The 25,329-nt window shown below is 41.2% G+C and overlaps 2 protein-coding genes across 7 annotated transcripts in view; one reads left to right on the top strand and one right to left on the bottom strand.

The window, feature by feature from the left end:
- The window catches only part of mprip (myosin phosphatase Rho interacting protein), a 37,621-nt gene extending 23,420 nt beyond the window's left edge, over positions 1 to 14,201 (bottom strand). For 2 of the 4 annotated variants that reach the window (XM_057055844.1, XM_057055834.1), the window contains exons 1-7: positions 13,303 to 14,201; positions 7,681 to 7,758; positions 7,376 to 7,441; positions 1,892 to 2,043; positions 1,400 to 1,484; positions 1,142 to 1,310; positions 579 to 1,023 (exon numbers count right to left, since the gene is read on the bottom strand). In XM_057055844.1, the coding sequence (XP_056911824.1) occupies positions 579 to 1,023; positions 1,142 to 1,310; positions 1,400 to 1,484; positions 1,892 to 2,043; positions 7,376 to 7,441; positions 7,681 to 7,758; positions 13,303 to 13,425 (1,118 nt within the window). In that variant the 5' untranslated portion in view covers positions 13,426 to 14,201. The remainder of the gene's footprint in view (positions 1 to 578; positions 1,024 to 1,141; positions 1,311 to 1,399; positions 1,485 to 1,891; positions 2,044 to 7,375; positions 7,442 to 7,680; positions 7,759 to 13,302) is intronic. The other 2 variants (XM_057055854.1, XM_057055859.1) reach the window with 2 other exon arrangements.
- Positions 14,202 to 14,298: 97 nt separating this feature from the next.
- dhrs7cb (dehydrogenase/reductase (SDR family) member 7Cb) lies at positions 14,299 to 24,141 on the top strand. 3 transcript variants are annotated; one of them, XM_057057309.1, is made up of 8 exons: positions 14,299 to 14,478; positions 14,791 to 14,965; positions 17,431 to 17,587; positions 17,885 to 17,997; positions 21,855 to 22,065; positions 22,145 to 22,237; positions 22,559 to 22,720; positions 23,400 to 24,141. In XM_057057309.1, the coding sequence occupies exons 3-8, from the start codon at positions 17,434 to 17,436 to the stop codon at positions 23,606 to 23,608; spliced, it is 942 nt and encodes a 313-aa protein (XP_056913289.1). In that variant the 5' UTR covers positions 14,299 to 14,478; positions 14,791 to 14,965; positions 17,431 to 17,433; the 3' UTR covers positions 23,609 to 24,141. The 3 variants fall into 3 exon arrangements, with proteins under 3 accessions (XP_056913289.1, XP_056913298.1, XP_056913280.1); XM_057057318.1 differs by having other exon boundaries at positions 14,324 to 14,462; XM_057057300.1 differs by having other exon boundaries at positions 14,363 to 14,688.
- The last annotated feature ends 1,188 nt before the right edge of the window (positions 24,142 to 25,329 follow it).

Raw genomic sequence — 25,329 nt, 5'->3', positions numbered from 1 at the left:
ATTCTTACATCATGACTACAGTATATGCCGGGAGGGGACATAAGGATGAGTCCGTCCAACTATGATGTGATAATTGGAATTTTGCGAACACATTGTAAGGGTTCTCTATGAGTTGACTTATGCAATAAATAAGAAGTCATAAAAAAATAAATGGCGTTTTCAGTGTATGCTCAGCCACATGATTTACTAATATCAATTGTAAAAAACGACTTAGTGGATATAAATGTGGACATAAATATAAATCTTATAATTGAATATGAATGGCCCTTTGAACAAAAAAGTAATCCTCTTTTCAGACTGTAAGTACAGAGAAATGTAACCCACCACAAAAAAAACAATCTACACAGGAAAAGCAAAACACAATGGATAAGACACCAGGGCCAACACAGAATGACAAACAACCATTCACACTCACATTTACAACCAAAAAAGTCATGAATATAAAATTTAGGAAGGAGCAACTTCATGGTCAGAAAAAAAAAATCTGTGTATTTTGTGATCAACCCATTTTTTTTTTAATTTTCAGACCCTCCTTGAATTAGGAGACAAACCAGCAGAGTGTAGAATTAGACACTGACCTCCTCTCGGGGCTGAGGATGGCCTCCCTCTCTTGCCTGTCAGGGCTTCTAAATCGGCTCCTCTTTTCTGCCTTTCTAGCCTCAGCCTCCAACCGCCTTGATCGAGGAGTGTCATGGTGACTGTAGGAATGACTGCCCCTCTGGTTGGGGGGGTGGCTATCAGTGCTATTGACTGTGCCTCCACTTGCATCCGAATCCAATGAGCTGACCGAGCCACTGATGTGTGATCCATTAGAAAGTAGAGAGCTGCCAGAAGGAAAGGGATCACTGGGGGCTGGAGACAGGCAACGAGGGATACCCCCAAGACTGGAACATGAGCCTGTTGGGGACAATAGGTCATTGGGAGGCTGTGGAGCAGAGGCATGTAGCACCAGGCTGCCCCGATCCACTTTATCTCCATTCACCGAACTCCCATCAGAGGCTTGTGCTGCAGAATTACGGTCACCTGAAGAAAAAAAAAAAAAAATCATATGAAGTACGGTATTTTGATTGCTTTAGAATATATATATAAAAAACCTGTCAATTTAAATGACCTAAACTTTTTCATCTTCATTCCTGCTTACCTGCAGGGGGTGGAGATGATCCTGGGAGGTCAGCTTGTGACCAGGCAGCAGCTGCATCAGCCTCCCTCTGACTCAGTTCCTCCTGCCAAATGATGGAACTTGAGTCTGGAACTGTCTCCGCATCAGGGATACCAGAATCCGTCACTGCGACCTTGGCTGGGCCTGGCTCCTGAACACAGACACACCAACCAGTATGCAATAAAACAATAACAGCATGGTATTTGAAGTTAAACTTGGATTTATTGTGATGACAAGTACCTGGAAAGTTGCTGGCTCCACCTTGCGTTTTTTCTTTTGGTTCTGTTTGTTGGTTCGGGGGTATACAATCAACTGTTCACTCCACCTAGAGCCACAAAAATGACATGTTACCTGTTGAAACTGGTTCTATAAAATAAGTGATTTCTTTGGCTAAAATAAAGCTTCTTCATGTTGCTGTCATGCTGTTAAGCCAAAGCTTTCTCTGTAAGATTGGCAGCATATTTTTTTTCTCAGAGTTGTGCATATTTTTGTCCTGATTAATGGTACCAATATGATTTACCCATAATGCAAAATGTATTTCACTGAATGCCTGCTGTGGAACAGCATGGACGGATGTTTCTTTAGTGGTTCTGAGAATATGATATACGTGATTTTGAATAAAAATGCATGTTATTTTAAATGAACAGTAATTTGATGACTTAAAATATACACCTCAATTTTGTGGAAAGGAAAATGTTACGGCCTCTTAACCCACCCATCAAGACAGCTTACCCATTAATGATCTCTTTATTCTCCCCTCTGATGAAGTACTCCTGCTCTGGGGTGATGATACACAGTGAGTTCTTTTGACCAGTTAGGGGTTCCGCATCTACAACATCTGTACAGAGGTTCATGTTCACCGTTCCTTGAGGTAAAGTACTTGGCTGGAAGATATAAGAAAAAAAACAGAACTTGTTTGGATGTAATAAAACAAAGTCTCCAGTTATACATAGATTCTGAAGTGATCCTGTCAAGAAAGATGAATGCACTCAGATGTGGCCAAAATTTAAAAAGGGATGCTTGAGTCATTGGTTTCTATATTGAATTAGTGACCCCTGAGTGAACACTGATATCACCTCACTAACATTTCAACAATTTCATAATTCAGACATGATCTCAAGGAAAACAAATCACACAGCTTCATTTTTCTCAGACTTGGCTCCAATCCTTAGTCCCTCTTCCTCCGCCATGCTTCACAGGTACACGGCATGGCACATGGGGCCTAAACTGTATCGACTTTGAGACCACATCCTCATGGCAACAAGGGAAATTCAGCTGAATCACACATAGATTGAAAGGGAAAGATAACAGCAGTGGATAAATAAAATAAAGCCGCTTTGTGTAAGTGATCAGTTAAGAACTTGACTGTATCTATGATGCTCAACAGCTACCGCACAGAAGCACTCTACTTAGGATACTAATACCATGTCTGTAAGAAAAAAAAAGACATATCTAACAAACCATATAAGATGCACTGATGTGAGCCCCCATTGGTTTTATATTGCAGCGGGGGGGGGAACATTTACATTTGAACATACTGATAACCTGCTGCCGCATTAAGATCTAAGCAAAGAAATCCCTCTAACTTCCTCCCAATCTCATGGCTCTGTTATGAGGCTTTTCAGGAATATGACTGCAGCAGAAGTAAAACAGGTGCTTTGTCTTTTTCCAACGCCTTTTAAGGCCACTGAACACAAATCCAGTTTTATTCAGATCTGGCTGTAAACCCCTGGGGGATGCCAAATATGGCAATTGGACTGTGTAGCACTTTACAACTGCTGTGGAAAAATTTCATCCACTAGACCCGATAATGTAACACTCATAGATGCAGCAGTGGCAAAGGAAGTAAAGCTGTTGCTAAACAAAGTTTAATTTATTACAGTAAGTAATTAAAGTCATTTGACAGTAAATGAGTAGAGTGAATTAAAAGAGAATAAATAATCCACATACCATGCTATAATGAACCCAATATTTAGAACCGAACTGGACATACACTATTGATCTGGGCAAATATCTTAGTTCCCATTTTTCCTAATCAGCCACAAAAGTCTGCATTCTATTTTCTTCTTTATCTTTTGCAATTTACAGTCCTGTCTGGTAAGATCGCCCCAATCCACCAAGATACCATCTATCTTACATTGCTAGTTTCATTAGTAAGTCCAAACTTATTTCAGGGAATTTAGAGAATTCACAATTCTTTGACTTTTTAATTTGTACTGCTTAATATATGAGCATGTTCAAAACAAATGTGTCATAATAATAATTGTGAGTATATGTATGATTCATAATTTATCCCAAGAAGCACCCAACAAGGTGGTAGCCATTATTCTTACTTGATGCTTTTGACACACACACACACACACACACACGCACACGCTTACATTCAAACACAAATGCGTTTTCATGGTTTCAGTTTCAACATAGCTGTGCCAATTCCATATCCTGCCATTGTATTTGCCTTCATAGAGCTGTCTATTTTTAGATTTTTATTGGAGTATTATTAAACCCAACAACTTTCTTAGAAAAAAAAGTCACAGTTTGTTTAATGCGAGGCAATAAAAACAAGGATGGCGATGACAAATTTAAATGTATCTACAGTAAATTAAATGCTTTTTATTCTTGAATTTTGCCATTATTATTATTATTATTATTATTATTATTATTATTATTATTATTATTATTATTCTCTTTAATTTTATTAAAATGGATTCCATTTCTGTTGACTTTCAAAAAAGCACAGCAATGGTATCAATGTATGTATTGTAAATATTTTAATATTGCAGTGCATAATGGTCCCTGTGGTAGCAACACTTCAGCACAGTCTCACGATCAGTGATGCTTTGGACTTATGGAGGGTGACTGCATTCTAACCTGTTGCTTCATAATAACCTGCCTGTCTGACTTCTCACCATTTTACTATATCATGCTTAAAGTTGTATCAAACCTTTAATAAATTACACCACTATTTCAAAAGTGCAACTAATTGCAAATGGCAGCATTAGCATATCTTGGTGTATGTTGTGGCCAGCCATGTGTGGAATGTCTGAGTCTGGGACATTTCTGACGTTTATTCTTTGGATTTCGGGGGCAACGGCTGTTACTCTTGCACTCTGTGGTCCCAAACAGTGTGTTCACTGCAGTTCACCAAATAAGGACATTGGAGGAGGAATGCTTCTTAAGATGAGAGAGCATCTTTGCTTTTGCTCCTGGTGAAAATAGTTCAGCTTTGAGAGGCCAACGCTTCAGATAGCACCATTCTGTTTTCAGGCTGAAAAATAGCAGACCATGTCATCACATCTTGGAGTTTAATCCAGCATATATAAATAAGTGAAAATGATCACTTTTTTGAGAATTGACAAGGTTAATGTGTGTGATTAGACAGAGCATTATTCTAGTTAAAACACAGATTTAAACTATTGGCCATTTATTTTTCCTTGAAAGTACCTTGGCAATTGCCAAGAAATAATCCAATGGGAGCTGAGAGGGATGACATCAAATGTTGAATTTTCTTTCATCATACAAAAAAGCAAGAAAGTAGTGTCTTATGAGATATGAGATAAAAAAAAAACAATACTTGGAAACCAACTTAGAGAGTTTTCCATACTGCAGAAAGGCACAACCACCATTAATCTAATGAAGAAATTTTACAATTCCATTTTGTGGGAAAAGATTTCCTTGCCTTAACCATCAAGTTCAAAGGAATTTAACCATTTAGCCTGCACTGTATGTAAGCCTTCAGTTACCAAGGTTGGCTTGACTAGTCTTTAGATGGTTGAAGTAAATCAATTGACTCAAATTTTATTTTGATGATTAGCCACAAGACAATGACAGGATGAGAAGCTGGGTGTCTTTACTGTAATATAAAAAGCACACAAAGGTACAAAAATCAAGCACTCTTTAAAATGCACAAGCTGAACTATTTATGGTTGTTAGGCCTGTTCACTTTGTGTTTGATTTATTGTTTACAATGTACATTACAAGTACAATCACTCTGATGGGACTAATCGTGTCTGTACCAAATGCAGATGCCAGGTAATGGTTCAGGTCCATTATCTTAAAGCCACATAAGGAATTCTATTTAAATCCCTTACACACCAATGAAATGTCAAACAATGAACATTGACTGTGACTGCCTGCTAATTCGGTCTTGTTGTTAGGTATTCTGCCTGTATTGCTGTAGACGCATCAAACATATGTGATTAAGTGTTATTCTCTAATGAAAAAAAACCAAAAGGGCTTCATTATGATAAAACTACATGATTTCAAAAAAGTTATGAAGAACCAAAATTTCTCAAATTTCACCTGGACTCTACCCAGAAGTTTGAACTAGAAAAATGCTGCTCCAGCAACAATCCAAACTCTGATTTTTGCTTTCAGAAAGGTCAATGAAGAGCTGCACTCAATTCTTCTGTTTTAAAAGACCTTTCAAGTACTTCCAATTTTTGAAAAAAGTCAATTTCTGCCTTCAGAAAATGACTACTGTCCTCTGATCAATGATGAGCACCAAAAAGACCATGACCATTAATGTGTTTTTACCAGTTGTGTGATTTCTGAGAGTTCCTCTCCTGAGTCTTGAGCACACAGCAGCCATTTCCCTGACCTACTTTTCCTGCCTTGTGCAGCACATGAAAAGACCAAAGGACAAAAAGCCACACCGCTTTGGAATCACTGTTACAATTAGAGGAAAACACAACTACACACTAGCCTGGGTGTCAATGGAAATGCATTACATAGTGGAAAAGCACAGTCGCAGCCGTGCAACCAAGTTTCCTCCTATTGTCATTGGTGGCAACAAAGAGATTTGTGAAATGCAGTTCCAAACAGCTGGTTAACAGACTGAAGCATAGTCTGAGTAATATGAAATAAGCTCATTTGCTTTTCCTTCACCAAGGTACACTTGAACACAGTTAAATGCTCTCGTTTGTTGGAAAAAGCAGTCCAACTCTCATTATAAGAACATCTGGACTAAAATAAAGACTTCCTGGTGTTGTTCATTGCACATATAATGCACATTAAATAAATGTCTAAATTGACTAGCTATGTGCCCCCCACCAATGTTTATAGACAAGCAGCATAATCTCTAGTCTGATCAGCTGGTGTGGGTTTGGTCATCCGTGTTACATTCCCCCAGCGACACAGCACCACCACAGCAGCTTCAGCTGGTGATAAGCATTCACTTCTGAGCCTCTGTTTGATTCTTAGGTTCGGTTCACGGTGCGGTGCTCATCCGATTAAATGTGTGTTTTACTGCCATAATTGCAGGCGTTGTTACTGAAACATGTTATGGTATCTACAGATTTATGCCAATTGATTGCTTTGTTGTGTGATGCAATGATTAAAAAAAGATTAAAATTATTAGTTAGAAAAAAACAAGACAGGATAAACAGTCACAAATAGCAGCTGCTTACAATCAGCACAATGCACTAAAAAGAGTGACAGCTGATCTACATGAAACTGAAATTTCACAGGCAAAGAACATTTGTCGGCAAAAACAACAAAACAGGACTAAAGTCCTTTGAAATCGTATACCGATACCTCAGTCTAGTGGCACATTTCTACCTGTACCTACTTGGCACAGTATGGTTTATAGGCTATTCCACTAGAGGTATGAGTTACTTTTTTTAGTATATACTCTGTTAGTGTTTAATTTTAGTCAATGCATTGAATTACTGAATCTGAATGGTTTACTTTTAATTTGTTACTTTCAAACTTGTGTATTGTCACATTCAGTTTTCCGAATTCAAATTCAAGTCTCAAAATTGAACTTTAAATTAAACAATATAAATTCAAATTCTGTAATTCAAATTCAGTTTTTTAAGGCAATGATTCAAGTTTAGCAGATCAATTTCAAATATAAACGACTCATATTCAGTTTCTGGGGGCACATATTCAGCCCATATACAGTATATGCATCATTACATGTAGAACAAAATAAATCTAAAATTTATGGTTTCTGGCTGAAAACTTGCAGGATTCATTAGGTTTACCTTGTTTATATAGTGAGCAATCAACTAACGTCATTAAAGACTACTTATGTGCAAGGAGTCACCAATTATAAGTACTAGAATACACAGAATTCCCGATAGCCAAAAAGTCCTGCAAGTATGATACACAAAAGGAACTGGACTGGAATTTAACTCTTATGCCACGTATTTTACAATGTACTTAGTTTTACAATGTAGCTGGATTGAAAATCTGAGCAATGGATGAGCTTACCGACTCGTCCAGGGCAAAGCGCAGGCAGCCATGTTCGTACAGCACAAAGAATCTCCGTTGCCATTTCTGTGAGATAGAACAGAAGCCATCAGAACAGCCTCAAGCTGGGACTTAAGATATGCATGTGAACAAACTTCAACTAGTTATTGAACCACAGTAGGATCCCAGTATCGGTGTTAGTTGGACAATGAATTTGACATCAGTAATTGCTACAAAGTTTCTGGGAAATAAAGTTATTATCGTGTGTGAATGTGTATATATACATTTAGTGAACAAACATCAAGGTCAGTGGTGCATGTTCTTACCCGGGATCTCTGCATTGGATTGTCAAAGTCAGTTCCCTCAGGGGCCAAACATAGCCATCCACCATAAATCGGCTTGGCCTGGAAAAGAGCAACCATGGGCAGGGGGGGGGAAACAGAGCAATTTAGCCAATCATTTAAACTGGGAAAGTACACAGATGAGGCAAGTGGGACCATTAATAATAGATAGAAATCCTCCTACAGCAACAAATCCCTCCGACTCAAAACTACAATGCCAGTAATGTCCCAGATGTGATCATGTGATTGGAAATCAGGGTCAATCGCGTAATTTTCAAAGGACTGGAAACAAGTGGAAAACTTCAGGATCCCTGATGTATCATAAATGTAATGTTACATTGTCCACATGTCCATGCTGTACACATGACAAATTTGCAGAAAGCAGAGAGTGGGCCCATAGAAATACACAGCTGTCCAGTGCTAGTTGGGTCATTAAAGCTCCATGGTGCTTTTCCAATGTTGACAAGAAGGCGATGAGGCTTCTACTACTGTATAGTTCTATGAGCATGTGTAACGTTTAGGCACATGTTAATGTGAAAAGCTGGTAAGAACAAGAGCAAATTAAATGGCCTCTGATTGGAAATATTTAATCTAATATCTAAGAGCATGAAGATAGTGATACAGCTACTTGCAACATCTGCAAGATGGGGATTTTGCATGAATGTTATGATACTGTTGTTTTAATAATAATTAAAGCTACAAGCAGCATCGAGTAGTTCCACACACTGCTGTGGCACAGTTAAAATGTCAGATGTTAAAATGCTATTTCAGCGACCAAATCAATTGTATTGAATTTTTCAACAGTTCTGACCTAATCAGAAATACCTAGAGACCATTTTAAGTGTGATGTAATTTTTAACTGCGTTGCCAAAGTATCAGCATCAGCAGGCACTCAATTGACTCAGACTCAGGGGCAAAAATGTTTTTGGTGCATCCCTATGACCTGCCCAGTAGAGGCCACTGAGATACCGAAGATACACAAACTCATTCCCCATTCATCTTTAAGTGTTAAGCATTAGTGTTAAATTTTCTTCTACAGACTGTACCTAAATAGCTATCCTGGAAAGAAGTAGAATCTGATTATTAGGCTGCTATTCTAATAGTAACCCTGTTACTGCATGCCTTCCATTAGATCCATACATGCTTTGTCTAAACTTGTAGCAACATGCCAGCAAATGAAGTCTGGATGAGCAGAAAATGTTGAAAAGGAGGTATCAGACAGGCAGCACGCAGTGACCCAGATAACCCAGGTCCTGCATGCAAGTCATGCAAAGTGTTCCATTTGGCTGTTTAAACACAAAATCACTTAAAATAGATGTGTTGGGGATGAAATAAAGAGAGCTCGAGAATAAAAATCTATTATCGATTACTTTCTGACTTTTATGTACCTTTAAAACCAACCCTTAGAGTGAAGAATCATGTAGCAATTATCACTAAAAATATTCACCATTTTACTTTTCAGTGATAGAGTTGTCATCTAGTTATTCCATAGTAAATCATAATACATTACACTTTGAGCTCTAATTACAATTGCAAATGTGGTCTAATTCTGTGCTGTGAATCACTTTGGTTTTGCCCTTAAGCTACAGCAGATCTAGAACATACCTACATACGCAACCCAAGTTTGTTTTGGCAGTTAAAAACCAGTGTATAGTGTCACATGTAAAGAAATCAAACTGAAAGCAGATAGAGATATTTCAGCCCAAAAATGGTCTTTTAAAGGTCTTTGTATGTTTTGCATTTAAGAAAAGTTGATGGAAAAGTTACCAGATATTATCCATTTAATATATAACAATTTAACATGTTTTTTATGTTTATGCAATCAACAACCTTATTTTAAACTAGCAATATTTTCCATTTGTGTATCAAAATAGTAAAACCTTTGAAGATACTGTAATTCAATAATCTATGTAAGTCAGGTTTTGACATATTTTCATCTCGTTCATGAGTGGGAAAAAACAGCACATTTTATGTTTCTATATGCGCATCTGTTTTGTCTCTTGCACATCTGTTTGCTCCACTGCACCTACACATTTGTTCACTGGCGCAAACTGAGACCCAAGCTATTAGCTGCAAAAATCATATTTTCAAGTGCGTTCAAACCCAAATGGGTTTTCTCATCAAATATAAAATGTTATATGTATGAAGTAAACTAGCGACTGTTTATAGTGGAATAAATTAAACTAAACACTACACTGAGGCAATGTTTAAGCTGCTACGACACAAAAAGTGTCTTAGTAGAGGGTTGCATTATCCAAGTGTGTTAAAGTTACATAATTCTTAGTAATATGAACAAATGAAAAGCAAATATCAGTGTTCTGTCAGCTCTTCCAGTCCTTAGTAAAAAAACACATTAAATCAAATCAATCCTTGTCAGCCGAGATTACAACTATTTAGTTTGAACCCTAGATTTAAACATGACTTTTTTTTTAGACCCGTCTATAGCTTCAGTTAATATAAAAACAATTCATTCCAACACAGTTGATTGCGGAAAAGAGAGGACACATGAAATTCATTCCATTATTATATCCCAAATGTGACACAGAAAAAGAGCTACAAATGAAATGATTGTGCCTGCACTTTACCAATGAACACAAACACCCTGCAGCAATAACCATTAGAACATTTGGTAGATGTTTAAATCCCAGTGTTGAACAGCAGCTGCTGGGAGACACCGACTTCCCCATCCTGAACTTCCGCTCTCTCCCAGTGACTCCTGCCCCCACTCCTTTACTCCTATCGCACTTATTCTCTTTGATTTATGTGTAAACCTTCACTTGCATGTATCTTCCAGCACTGTCTTGCCTCCTATTACCTCTCCAGGACAGCATGATAACTGTTCCACAAGCCCAATCTGAACAACAGATGCAGAACCTCTGACACAGGGAAAAAAAAGCCAGCTAAATGTGCAAATTTAACAATTGACAAGATTTCTATTTCCTTTTTGTCCACCTTTCCTGTGATTTTAACAATGTTTCACAAAAACACCCATTATAGGTCCAGTCCCAGTCACTGATTAAATCTGAAATACTAAGTAACAAGGTTCCTTCCTGCACCTTTGACTCTTTAATAGTGCGAGACACATCTCAGTCCCCTAGTAGTCAGTGCCTCAAGTTCTGAGATAGGTGGATAAGACAAACACATGACATATGGACAGGTTAAAAGCACAGGTTAAAAAAAAATCTAAGGCCTATTCTCCCTTTCTCAAAACCAGACATTTCAGAAAAGCTCTCCTTAGTCCAGCTGAATGAGGCTTAGAAGTATTACACATGCAGCATTATATAATACAGCTTTAGGTCTGTCTGGTGGATAATGGTAAACAGTCTGAAAGCTGTCCACACACCATCCTGGCAAAACCTCCTTGTGAAACTCAACAACCCCTTTAACTGTTTAGATAGCCGTTAAAGCTGGAAACGGTTTCAAAAGCATGTGTGCGATCGATGGTTCATCGTTGTTGAAAACTGGGCAAGCAGATTCTCTCTGGTGGAGGGGCCAGGTCACAGGGAGATTAGAGGAAGTGATGTAATTGTAAACCAGCTATACTGATTCAGGAAGCCTGCATTACAACGGTTAAATAACCAGGAGTACACTTTGCGCAGTGAGGGCTACAGACTTAAGGGAAAGAAGTGTGTGTGCACCCACACAATCTCAGAGGAGAGGAGGATGCTGACGTTGCTGTTTGGCTCTTCAAGGGCCCATCTGGGCCTCCCGTCTGGGATCAATTACAGGATACAACAGAGACTAAACTAATGATCTGAGGGAAGGAGAGGGAGAGAGAAAGAGGGGCACAGAAAATACACTGCAAATAAGGCCTCCACAGCTGAATAGAGCTTCCTATGAGCCATCATTCAGGGCAAAATCTAGAGAATGAGCTCTAAACGCACCCGCACACACGAAACAAACTGTAGATGACCAACAGCTCAAAGTAAAGAATCAATCACCCAATAAAATAAATAGTTACTGCTGAAAGAGAATATTTTGTGGGATCAATGGATTAGACTTGTTTGACATAAATAACTCAAAGACCATACAATCCAAAGCTCTGTAGATCCTGTACATGCTTAACCTTTGCAACTATGTTTTTGCCTCATTTGTTACCAGGTTCTTCCTCCATTTTGGATTTATGATATTTGACTTGTAGTTCAAAGCCAGAGGGCAGGGAACGGGAAAGCACGCACTGAGTTCAAACCCGAGTTTGGGTCTAAGATGTACACTACATTTAAGACCAAAAAGGGCAAAACAAAATGTTATTACAAAGCAAACGGCTTCCAGAAGAACAATTTACCCTGTGGTAAACTGTTTCATCTTATCCAAATCGAGTAAGTTAAACCTAAAGGATCTACCTTGATTTTAAAATCTTAGTTCTGAGATGACCTTGAATTTGGCAACTTGGAAAATATCTTTGCTGACAGACTGACAGCTTTTCTCCTTTACAGTGTTCCAAAAGATTTCAAAATTATCTTTTTTTAATGATTCTGTGAATCTGAACAAGGTTCCTTGTGCCCAGAGAAGCAAAACAGCCCAACTCTACTAACCTAGACCCTCCCCCCCACCCCTCCAAAAAATAACTGTGGGAACAGTTCTTCCTTCTCTAAACAAAAACAGCATCCATATAACCAGTTCAACTGCAATCTATTTACACCGACAGACAAACTCCCAACATGCATTTGCACGCTTTACATGTTCCTAATAATTGATGACGAATGACAAATATCTAACCACAAATGAACCCAGATATCACCACAAAGCAAATCTGCAACAATTCTCTATTCCTGTTGAGATCTTCAAAAAACTTTCCTCTCCAATGTTCCTTGCGTCGTCAACATAAAACCCCTTATAGACTTGTGTTTAATTGCAGTCCCGTATTTTAAAGGTCAACACTTAAATATTTCTCAAGGGTTTATTGAAATCAGCCCCATATCAAATGTGAGGTATTTTGCCTTCTGAAATGTACCATAGTTCTCGACAGCAGTACAATAATAAAAATTCAGTAAACTGAAAAACAAAAAAAAAACAACTACACTACAACTTAAAACTGAAAAAAGTTTTAAAAGATAAACATAGCGGAATAGAAGTAGTGGGTAGAATTCTAAAGCAGCAGTTCCACGGTTCACTTTGGACAGTCACCTTTCCTCACCTTTATAATGTCTGGGTATCAGAGCCAACTTAAAAAAATAGATACATTTAAATAGATTTCCTGTGTCTTCAAAAATTGACCCATTTTGATGACATAAACATAAAAAAGGATTAACTGTGATGCAAATTACAGCAACTACGAGATAAATCAACTGGATTTCCATTATGATCAGTGTTTTATCAACCTATTATTGTCTTTACAGTAAAGATGCACTTTCGGTTTCCAAGATTGTATCACAGGCGAACAGGATCGTTTATCTAATGCACATTCTGCAAAAGTCCGCTTGGATATTTTAAATGGACAGCGGATGTTGACATCGGCAGTAAAGCGATGCTTTTTAAAAGGCTGCAGCTGTCAGAGGAGGGTCTAAATGTATTTAGAAATTGGACAGCAGTTGAAATGTTATACGACTTATTTGAGATTCCGAATCTGAATGTAACTTACACCAACACATTACATGCATTCCTTACCTGGGTCAAGTCCTGGTCTGTCAAAAGATGTAATTCTCGAGGTTTGAAGCAATTCTGACATTTACTTTTGTTGAAGAAGTTGGCCTGGAATTTTCTACAGGGGTTTTCTTTTGCGGTAGACATGATGTTTAAATATTCTTTAAACCTTCTGGAGTGGCTATGGTCGGTGGAATGCCTCTGGTTTCTTCTATCTTAACTCCCAAAAGGATCCAGCACATCGATGCATTTTCCAAAGCCAAAAAAAAGAACACAACGTTGCTGATTTCCTTTGGGAAATGTTTCACACAAGGCACCTTTTGGTCCAATTGGCTATATTAAATTGCTGTTTCCCGATAAATAATTAGCTGCCATCAAGCCAGCTTTCTCGTCAGTCAGTCAGAGATGAACGCTTTTTAGTCCATGGCCTGTAACCACAGAGAGAACTGGGGAGAAAGGTGGCTAATATCCTGTTAGCTTACTAGCGGGTTTCCAAATCAATAAGGAATAACATGAGAGCGCACGCCGCAAAAGCATTATCGCCTTTACTTTCCGTGGCAACAGTTTCCAGAGAGTAACATTAGTCTCCCATGCGAAGGAATCCTAAAACTAAACTTGCAATGAGATAGAAGGGCTTCTGTCCCAGGCACACAGCAGTCCATGCAAAGTTCACCCAGTGCTGCCCTGCGAGGCTACGACTAGCAGAGTCGGCTAGCTCACACAGAAAAGAAAGCTACTGCAATCCTTTCTCGATTCGAGTCTTTATCTAGACATTTGAAGGAGACAGACTCTCCGGAAATGCAGTCCCTGCGCCTTTCTTTTCAATAAAGACGCCGCATGCGGGGTACCACCTCGTATTCAGTCAAAAACGCCCAAAGAGGTTCTCCGAGTTCCGTCCCATAACTAGCCTGGTTAGCAGCAATAGGTTTATTTTCTTTCCAAACGAAGAGAGGGGGAGCAGCAAAGCACAGAAGACCCTGGAATTCCGTGGAATATCGCGATAACTGCGCACGGTTGCCGCCTACTGTTATAACGCGGCTACTGAACAACCTGGACATTATTATTACACGTCTACACGTATTTGGCTTTTTACGGATACACTGAATACATATCGTGGCGTCACATTAAAAATAAACGAAATATATACGATACTACACCACAGCTCAAATTACAGAAATTTACAGGTAAATGCTTTAAAAGGTAAGACTTAATTGTTGCGTTTAATACGTAAAAAATGATGTGAACGTACCACGCTAGTACTGTCTTAAAACACTTTTGTTCGATTCAGACTATTTTATTAATTTATATTCAAATTTTATTTTTAATGTGACGCCATCAGCTCTTTTGTAATGTTCAACAAGTATAGTTGAGGATTTGGATTTGTAACCTATTCAAGAACAGCTGTACAATGTAAACACTTGTCCTTGCACACAAGTGTCAGTTAACCCTTCATTCTGGCAACATGGGGAACATGCCTCAGTTATATTTGTGTGTGTATTTGTGTGACTGCAGTAGAGGCTATTAAAAGCATTTCCACTGGACCGCACTAGGACAGACAGACAGAAGAACAGAGCGGTGTGAATGGACAGGCAAGGGGAAGAGCCTCTGTTACCTTACAAAACCTGAAAACTCCAACCAGCCCCGTTGACGGATTAACTCCCAGAACCAAAAATAACACGGATTACAGGTGTGTGTTGTGCTGTGTGGTTGCGCTATAATAGCACTAACTATTACATTAAACCATAGGAAATGGGTTACATGTCAGCTCCAAATCTGACTTTGAATAGTTTGTGGGTCTCTGAAGTCATCATAAATGCTGTATTAATGTGAACCATTAACATATGATCTTAATGTGTTTTCTAATATTATGTTTTGCAAATATGGTCAGCCATTGAGTATAAATTCAAGCGTCCCCAGACTTACCCTTTGGGGTATCTGATGACAGAAACTTGGAGGTGACAGTGAAAGGCATTCTGTGTCCGAGTATATTTAGCTGTTCTTATCCAGCCCACTTCACAACTGTTTTATTAAGGAACCAAATGGTGCTTTATGCTTTATAGTAATTTAGTACTTTGTATTGACTTGCTTCCCTCTGCCAAGCCAGGTGCTTGACAACCATAACTGAGACATCAAGATTTGGCTTTCAATTGAACATTAAACACATTTTGCAAAACCCATTTAGTCAGTTCATATGTAATAAACTGAATCTTCTTCTTATATCCACCTCAGCTTCACACAGAAAGGAATGAAAACATTGACTGATTCATTGCCTAAGGTCTTTAGTTTTGTGGAGATGCATGCATGCCTCACACATTATTTCTGTCAGATCATACTAATGTACTCTTGACACACAAGACTTTGAGACACTGTTTCCTGACAAAAGCTGATGACTTATGAGATAGTGAAAATAACTGTGAGGCCCTTATTGACTCCTAAATGGCAGCAGTAATACTTGGAACTTGCTTCTTCAAATGCAGATCAACAGCTGATGCCATGTGCCAGAAAAAGCACTTCTTAAAGTTGCTAATGATCTTCTTATAGCTTCAGATCATGGACTGGTTTCTATGCTGGTTCTGCTGGACCTCAGTGCTGCTTTTGATACAGTTGATCACAGCATCCTGTTACAGAGACTGAGACATGTGATTGGGATTAAAGGGACAGCACTAGACTGGTTAAGTATTATCAGATAGATACCAGTTTTCCTCATGTCCATGGTGTTCCCTCTTCATACAGTAGGGTTAGCCATGGAGTTCCACAAGGTTCTGTACTTGGACCAATCCTCTTCACATTGTACATGCTTCCCTTAGGGAACATTATTCGGCAGCATGGGATAAATTTTCATTGTTATGCTGATGACACTCAGCTTTATTTATCCATGAAACCAGAGGAGACAGAGAAGTTAGTGAAGCTTCAGACCTGTCTTAAAGACATAAAGTCCTGGATGTCTTCAAATTTCCTCCTCCTTAACTCTTTTTTTTTTCAAAAACTGAGGTCCTGGTGTTTGGTCCTGAACCTCTCAGGGATAGATTAGATCACATGATCACTCTAGATGGTATCTCATTAACATCTAGTCTCTCTGTGAGGAATCTTGGAGTAACTTTTGACCAAAATCTGTCCTTCAACACACACATTAAAACAGTCTCTAGAAATGCCTTTTTTCACCTGAGGAACATCCCAAAGATCAGGAAGCTACTGACGCAGCATGATGCTGAAAAGTTAGTCCATGCATTTGTTACTTCCAGGCTGGACTATTGTTATTCTTTATTATCAGGGTGTCCAAACAACTCTTTAAGAAGCCTCCAGGTGATCCAAAATGCTGCAGCCAGAGTTTTGACAGGTATTGACAAAAGAGATTACATAACTCCTGTACTGGCGACGCTTCATTGGCTGCCCGTTAAATTTAGAATAATTTTTAAAACCCTTTTTTGACCTACAAGGTCCTCAGAGGCCTAGCTCCATCCTACCTGAAGGAGCTAGTGACACCTTACCAGCCCAATAGACCGCTCCGCTCTCAGAATGCTGGTCTACTTTTGGTTCCCAGAGTGTCTAGGAGTAGAATGGGGGGCCGAGCATTGAGCTACCAGGCCCCCCTGCTATAGAACCAGCTCCCTGTCAAGGTACAGGAGGCTGACTCCATCTCTACTTTTAAAATTAGACTTAAAACCTACCTCTTTGAAATAGCTTATTGTTACTAATTCTGTAGTTCCAGTTACTATCATAGACCGACAAATTATCATAATTAGGGGGTTGTCTAATCATTAGGTTAACATCTTAGCTATGCTGTTATAGGCCGAGGCTGCCGGGGCCCAGAAACATGATCACCTGACAGGCCTCTGTCACCCCACTGGGTCATGGTTTCCTCTCCTCTCCTCTCCTCTCCTCTCCTCTCCTCTCCTCTCCTCTCCTCTCCTCTCCTCTCCTCTCCTCTCCTCTCCTCTCCCCCCCCACACACACACACTTCTGTATTCATTTACAGGTATCGCCGCCTTCGGAGCTGCATGATGATCTCCGGCCCCGCTGACCCACTCGGGGTTGTCTGGGGTTAGGCTCTGGGATTCTGGAAAGCGCCTTGAAACAATTTTGATTGTAAAAGATGCTATATAAATAAAGATTGATTTGATTCAATTTGATTTTGATTTTGTCCATCTACAGGACATGGCTCTGCCCTTTGTGATGGTGTTGCCCCTGCTGATAGTGGTGTCAGCAGGGGTGTATTATATCTACAATGAGATCATACTGTTCATGTCCAAGTCCTTGGTGCGAAATAAAGTGGTGGTGATCACTGACGCTGTGTCCGGAGTTGGAACTGGTAAATGATATAGAATATAGAATAAATAAATTTAGTGACAGCTGTAAACTAAGTCTAGTATTTGTAGAAGAGCGCCGTCACAGAAGACATGCTTTTCCCCCTAATGCAATGAAAAAACATATTATTACTTTGTTAGGGTGAAAACGATCTTTATGTCAATGTCCTCTACTAGTTCATTTCATAAATGCAAATAGATGAGAATAGTCACAAATGACCAATGTTATGATTTATTAAACAATTTATCAAAGAATGAGACAAAAACCATTAACTTATAGTTTTTGTTTTCTGTTTGTTCAGAGTGTTCTCGTCTCTTCCATAAGGGTGGCGCCAGACTGATCCTGTGTGGGACCAGCTGGGATAAACTGGAGTCTCTGTATGACTCTCTCACTAATGATGCAGACCCCAAAGAGGTCAGAAAACCTAAATCACACAAATCAGCAGGGTTGGTAGTATGAAATAAACACAATGTATTTGACTCAGGTTGCATATTTTAATTGCAATCATTAACCGTCTTTCTTCACCTACTAAGTACATTAGGTAATGCCAATGTAATTGAAGGCTAGTAGCATGGTTGGATCTTAGATTGGTTAATGCTTGAAGTTATCACAGAAATTCCAGTCAGTATTTTTGAGTTTGGCAATGCTTGACTGATTATAGTGGACTGGTCTTAGCAGTATTATCATAGTGAAACAGAGAGGCAAAATGCACCAATTATAGTATTACAGAGGCTAAATAGACTATTAAATAGATAGGATGTTATAGAAGAATGATTAGATTGACTTGACTAGTAATAATATCATCCTTAATGAACTGTTTCATTTGTAATAAGATTAATAGGAATTGTTATTTTGGGAATAAGTTTCAGTATTTTATGACACGGGAGAAAAGGATTATTGTTTTAGGACAGGGAGATGAAATATGACATTACAGTCATCCAGAAGGTATCGAGTGACTCCTTACAATGTCTGTGTAGATTCTCAATCATCAATTTTCTATGTCAACTGGACTGGGTTTCTTCTCTTGAAGACGTTTAGCCTTCTATCCAGAAGGCTTCTTCAGTTCTGAAATTGCTGGGGAGAGAGCTTGAAAATATATAGCCCCTGTGGACCATCTGCATGCTAATGATCTGGGTGGTCACCTGAGAGTCGTTACAATGGTTTCGTTTCGTTTCGTTTCGTTTCGTTTCGTTTTCTGCCGCTTATCTGGATCCGGTCGCGGCGGCGGCAGCTCCAGGAGGGATGCCCAGACAGCCCTCTCCCCGGCCACTTCCATCAGCTCTTTTGGGGGGAACGCCCAGCCACTCCCAACGCCCGGCATCCCTGCCGCTTCACACTCGGTCGTGAACTGTCCCAGCATTTGTTGGAGGTCCCTGTTTGATGGCGCCAGAAGAACTACGTCATCCGCAAAAAGCAGCGACGAGATCTTCCGCCCACCGAACTCGACACCCTCCACTCCCCGGCTGCGCCTATAAAATTCTGTCCATAAAAGTTATGAACAGAACCCTTGACAAAGGGCAGCCCTGGCGGAGTCCAACCCTCACTGGGAACGAGTCCGACTTACAACCGGCTATCCAGACCACACTCCTGCTCCTTTGGTACAGGGACTGGATGGCCCTTATCAAGGGACCTTCCACCCCATACTCCTGGAGCACCCCCCACAGGATGCTCCTGGGGACCCTGTCATAAGCCTTTTCCAAGTCCACAAAACACATGTGGACTGGTTGGGCAAACTCCCAACTCCCCTCAAGCACCCCAGCAAGGGTAAAGAGGTGATCCGTGGTTCCACGACCGGGGTGAAACCCGCATTGTTCCTCCTCGATCAGAGGTTCAACTATCAGTCTAATCCTCTTTTCCAGCACCCTGGCATAGACTTTCCCAGGGAGGCTGAGGAGTGTGATCCCCCTATAGTTGGAACACACCCTCTGGTCCCCACTCTTAAAAATAGGGACCACCGCCCCGGTCTGCCAGTCCAAGGGCACTGCCCCCGATGTCCACGCAATGTTGCAGAGGCGTGTTAACCAGGACAGCCCTACAACATCCAGAGCCTTAAGATACCCCGGGCGGATCTCATCCGGTCCCGGAGCTCCGCCGCCAGGCAGCTGTTTCACTACCTCGGCAACTTCCGCTCCGCAAATTGGATGGTCCACCTCCTGGTCATCCGACTCTGTTCCACCTTGAGGATACGTGTTGGTAGGATTGAGGAGCTCCTGGAAGTATTCCTTCCACCGCCGGATAATTGCCCCAGGAGACGTCAGCAGCTCCCCACGCACCCCTAACACGGTGTGGGCGAGTTGCCGCCTGCCGCGCCTAAGGCGTCAGACAGTTTGCCAGAATCTTCTCGGAGCAGACCGAAAGTCTTCCTCCATAGCCTCACCGAACTCCTCCCATGCCCGAGTTTTTGCCTCTGCGACTGCCGTGGCCGCAACCCGCTTAGCCAACTTGTACCGGTCAGCTGCTTCCGGAGACCCACAGACCAGCCATGACCTGTAAGCCTCTTTCTTCAGCTTGACGGCTCCCCTCACCTGTGGTGTCCACTATCGGGTACGGGGATTACCGCCACGACCAGCACCAGCGGCCTTGCAGCCAAAGCTCGCGACAGCTGCCTCGACAATGGCGGAGCGGAACATGGCATGGAACATTCAGACTCAATGTCCCCTACCGCCCTCGGAACATGATCAAATCTCTGTCGGAGGTGGGAGTTGAAGACCAGCCTAACAGGTTTCTCCACCAAGCGTTCCCCACAGACCCTCACTAAGCGTTTGGGCCTGCCAGGTCCGCGCAGTGGCTTCCCCCCCCACCTGATCCAACTCACCACCAGGTAGTGATCAGTTGACAGCTCTGCTTCTCTCTTCACCCGAGTGTCCAAAACATATGGCCGCAGATCAGCTGACACGACTATAAAGTCAATCATTGACCTACGGCCCAGGCTGTCATGGTGTCAAGAGCACCGATGAACAACCTTATGTTCGAACATGGTGTTAGTTATAGCCAAACTGCGACTAGCACAGAAGTCCAATAACTGAACACCACTTTTGTTCTGATCGGGCAGACCGTTCCTCCCAATCACACCTTTCCAGGTCACGCTGTCGTTGCCCACGTGAGCGTTGAAGTCTCCCAGCAGCACGATGGAGTCCCCAGTTGGGACACTGTCCAGCGTCCGTCCTAGATCCTCCAAAAAGGGCGGGTACTCTGAACTATTGTTTGGTGCATACGCACAAACAACCATCAAAACCCGTTCCCCGACCCGAAGGCGCAGGGAAGCAACCCGCGAGAACCCCAACGTCGAACTAGAGAGTCTGGGGGCAAGCAAAAAGCCCACCCCCGCTTTCCGTCTCTCACCCTGAGCAACTCCAGCGTAGAAGAGTGTCCAACCCCCCTCAAGGACTTGGGTTCCTGAGCCGACGCTATGTGTGGAGGTGAGGCCGACCATATCTAGTCGGTAATGCTCAACCTCCCCCACAAGCTCCAGCTCTTTCCCCGCCAGTGAGGTGACATTCCATGTTCCAAAAGCCAATTTCCATAACCGAGGATCGGACTGCCAAGGCCCCCACCTTGGTCCGCCGCCCAATCCACACTGCACTGGACCCTTCATGCTCCTCCTGCGGGTGGTGGGTCCACTGGAGACGGGAGTGTCCACATAGCTGGTTCGGGCTGGGCCCGGCCGGGCCCCATGGACGTAGGCCCGGCCACCAGGTGCTCGCCATTGAGCCCCAGCCCCAGGCCTGGCTCCAGGTTGGGGCCCCGGTAACCCTCCGGGCCGGGTACACGGCTTCCGTTTTAGGTGCTCCATGATGGGTCTTGACCCATTCTTTGTCTGACCCTTCACCTAGGACCAATCTGCTTTGGGAGACCCCACCAGGGGCAAACTGCCCCGGACAGCATAGCTCCCAAGCTCATTAGGGTGCACAAACTCCTCCACCACGATAAGGTGATGGTTCACGGAGGAGACAATGGTATGAAAGTAAAATAGAATGGTAATATAGGGACACATTGCCTACTGAAACTGGTATAGTGGTACAGAACCTAATGTATTAGCTGCCTCAGTAAAATTGAGTTTGGCAGAAAACCTAATTAGACTGATTGCATTGGTTATATAGACAGGCTCTCTGAACTGGTTATATTGGTGCAGTCTAAATGGGATGGTTTTAGAGTAGTGGGATAAAGGAAATAAATGGATTAGTTAGTAAACTAACGATATCCGTATTATATACGTATATCTATGTTATATCCGTATCCAATACTAATATTGTTTTTCTGCCTCTCCGTAGACGTTTGCCCCAAAGCTGGTGCTCCTGGACTTCAGTGACATGGAGAGCATGGAGGACGTGGTGGCTGAGGTTGTGGACTGCTACGGCTGTGTGGACGTCTTGATCTGTAACAGCAGCATGAAGCTGAAGGCCCCAGTGCAGAACATCTCCTTAGAAATGGACAGAAACATCATGGACATCAACTACTTTGGACCCAGCACTCTGGCTAAAGGTGGTTACCATGTTTTCATGATCTGCTTTCAATTGTTTGCTTTTAAAGGAATTTTGATATTTGTCCAAATATGTGACAGGAGTGCTTCCAACAATGATCTCGAGAAGATCGGGACACATTGTTCTTGTCAACAGTATCCAAGGGAGGCTGGCTGTCCCATTCAGGAGTTCATGTGAGTTACCAGACTTGGTTTGGTGTACATAAAGAACATTAATTATGTGATAGGACTTCTTTTTATGTCCAAACTGTCTTAAATTAAATTTGGATCATAATCCAAATCAATTTCTTTTCAATGTTCACTTGATGAAATATTACAAATACTGAGGTTTAAAACATGTTCCCACAGCATGGTGTAGCAATTATGTCAGGCATTTTTGTGCATTGTGCAATGTGTAATGTCTTTTCCCAGCCAGTCACACCCCTTAAGGCTTTACACATGAGTCATGTGGATGCCATGTCAACATGTGTGTGTATCTGTGTCCATATCTGTCAGATGCTGCATCCAAGCATGCCGCCCAGGGTTTCTTCGACTGCCTGAGGGCTGAAGTGGAGGAGTACGGTATAGTTGTGAGCACCATCAGTCACACCTTCATTAATGCCTCTGAGCCAACACCTGGCAAGGAAGCTGCCTCAAAACCAAACAGCCTGTCTACATGTGAGTGATGCAACTAGTATGATGCACAGACTGTATTTACATAAGAAAAATCATTACAGGTGTTTGTGTTTTCTCTTTTGGGGTTCAAAAACATGATTTACATGTCCATAACTCTTCCACTACTGTGAAATATCTGTTTTTAATGATAGACACTCTTAAAGGGAGGGAGGTTAACAATTAAGAGGGGAACATAAAGTCAAAATCTTAAACATATGAACAAGTTTTCTGTGAAGTGAGGTACCCAAACAAAAGCCCAAGTATCAGTTCAAAAGTTTAACAGTTCAAAAACAGCTTAACATAAATTGCAAAAGTGTGTTTTTTTGGCAGGTGCAATAAAAATAATAATTGATGACTATCAGTGATTATTATTTATTACTCCTTAATGGATATGGCATGGTGATGAAAAGTAGATGAGATGAAAATATATAATATAAACCTTGGTCTCTCTGTTGGGCTCATTTACAACCACTATTTGCTTTGTAAAACCTTTTGTAGATTCTAATAAGCACCCTGAAATCATTCCTATTGTGGCATATATTGAAAAATTACACAAATACCCGATTTTTAAAAACATTATCATATGTGATTCTAAAAAAAGATTTTATTAAAGCCAAAAATGTTCTCTTAAATGTGTCTTAGGACCTGATGGTGACCACTGAATGTTTTTGTTGTTCCACAGTCATCGCCAGACAAATGTGCCACGGTGTGCGGCCATCCGTCCTTGCCAATGAGGTCATGCAAACGGTGAACAGGAAGAGGAAGGAAGTGGTGATGGCCCACCCCATCCCCAGAGTGGCGCTCTGCCTCCGTTCCCTCCTCCCCTCCTTCCTCTTTGCTGTGCTGGGTGCTGGAGTGAAGGACTTAGTCTTGCCTGAGCAGATGCTGTAACAGGAAGGCTGGAGTCAAGTGGGGATTATGAATGCATAACTGTCCATAGATCAGTGAGTGAGGCTCAGCGTACAGTGTTTCCACAAATTATACGGTTCACCTTACAACATCTTTTGGTATTAATTTCACCGAAAATATGAGGAGGCACCAGACATGCTGTAGCTCTTCTAATGTTGACAGACTCTCCGCATTTTCATGCAATAGGTAACAACGCACACCAGGACAATCTAGTTTATCTAGCCACCCATTTTGGTGTTCTGGTGTTAATTTTCTTCTACATTTATTCTTTGATATTTTTCCTGATATGGCAAAAACTTAAGCGGGACTGTGGTGTTCGGTGGAAACAGTTTTAGATATGCTTATTTTAGGTTTCTGTATGGTACTGAGATAGTTTACATAAAAACTAAATCAAATAAACAATGTGAACAATGTCTTTTTTGGTTCTCTATAATAACATGCATGATACTTGGTCTAATAATTGGTGTTATAAGCATTTAACATACAGTATACAGTAAATCTTGTTATGATCCTGCGTCTGTTCTGTGTTTTTGGTTTTTTGTGGTCTATTTGTCCGCTAGGGGGCGTGGGGGACCCATTTGTTCGGCTGGCTGCCTCCACACCTGCAGTTAATCTGGTTGATTGACAGGTCTTTTAAGCAGGATGGTGGTGTGACCGGCTGATGGAGGAAGTCCAGTAACAAAACCCACAGCAATGTGAGACCAGGGACGTCTTGGGGTAGGGAGCAGGGATTGAGGAACCCAGCAGGTGGCCAGGTAGAGGTATTCCCTCTGGCACATACCGGACAGGCAGCGACAAACGACTTAACGACTTGTCCTGGGACATAAAAGGCCACTAGAATCATTTCCAGACATAGCGAAGGTATGGCCATGACCTGGATGGCAACTGAGCTTGGAAGAATGACCCCACTGGAGCACCTCAGACCTAATGGCGTCAGCATTATAAACTCTAACATGTGGTTCTTAATGTGTCCTCTAGACGGCAGAAGCACATCGCTAATATTCTGGTTGAGTGAGGAGCTCAGCTGGTGCAGATCTGCTTCTTTTCGTGAAAAAATCTTGCAGGAGAAACACAAAATATATTTCAACCCAACCACTCTTATGAACTATATATTGGAAATATTGTAAAAATATTTGTCCAGCTATTACAGATTCCATGTATCAGCTTTTATGTCACTTGGGCTGGTTGTAAGGATGTAAGGATCACAGGATTGGAGTCACTGCTAATGTTCCATATGCCTCTTTCTTTATGGAAAAATGTACTTAATACTTTAAAAAAAACGTTCTGTTAGACATAAATGCCATAGAACTTCACCTAAAATGACAAAAGGCTTTGTTTATTGTGAGAACTGTGATGTAAATGAGCACTTAAGTCCAGCTGGCATGCGTGAGGCTGTCCTCCAGGTCACTCTTCTCTGGGGAGATCAACATCTTTTGTCTCTGGGGCCGACGGAGAGGAATGTCTCCATAATGTTCCAATGAATTAATGTGACATTTCCACATGTCACTGGGAGACTCCAGGGCACTCAGCTGGACTCCCCAAATTGGCATTTTGATCATTTACATATGTCACTACCACATCATACATGTCTCATGGCATTGGAGCCCGGCCGAATGTGTGAATGATTATTTAACCAGAATTCGTCTGGTCAGATCAGGCATGTAATTATGTGATCAATTTAGTTTAAAGGTAAATCAACCACA

Source organism: Takifugu flavidus, chromosome 1 (assembly GCF_003711565.1).
Source record: "Takifugu flavidus isolate HTHZ2018 chromosome 1, ASM371156v2, whole genome shotgun sequence".
Taxonomy (NCBI): Eukaryota; Metazoa; Chordata; class Actinopteri; order Tetraodontiformes; family Tetraodontidae; genus Takifugu; species Takifugu flavidus.
The sequence above is the reverse complement of the archived record's forward strand: the minus strand, read 5'-3'. Positions and strand labels throughout refer to the sequence as shown.

Bases quoted from the DNA above. Each gene is read 5' to 3' on its own strand.
- dhrs7cb (XM_057057309.1), top strand. From the start codon at position 17,434: ATGGCTCTGCCCTTTGTGATGGTGTTGCCCCTGCTGATAGTGGTGTCA. The intron at 22,066-22,144 runs GTGGTTACCATG...AATATGTGACAG, and splicing joins ACCCAGCACTCTGGCTAAAG to GAGTGCTTCCAACAATGATC. The intron at 22,721-23,399 runs GTGAGTGATGCA...GTTGTTCCACAG, and splicing joins ACCAAACAGCCTGTCTACAT to TCATCGCCAGACAAATGTGC.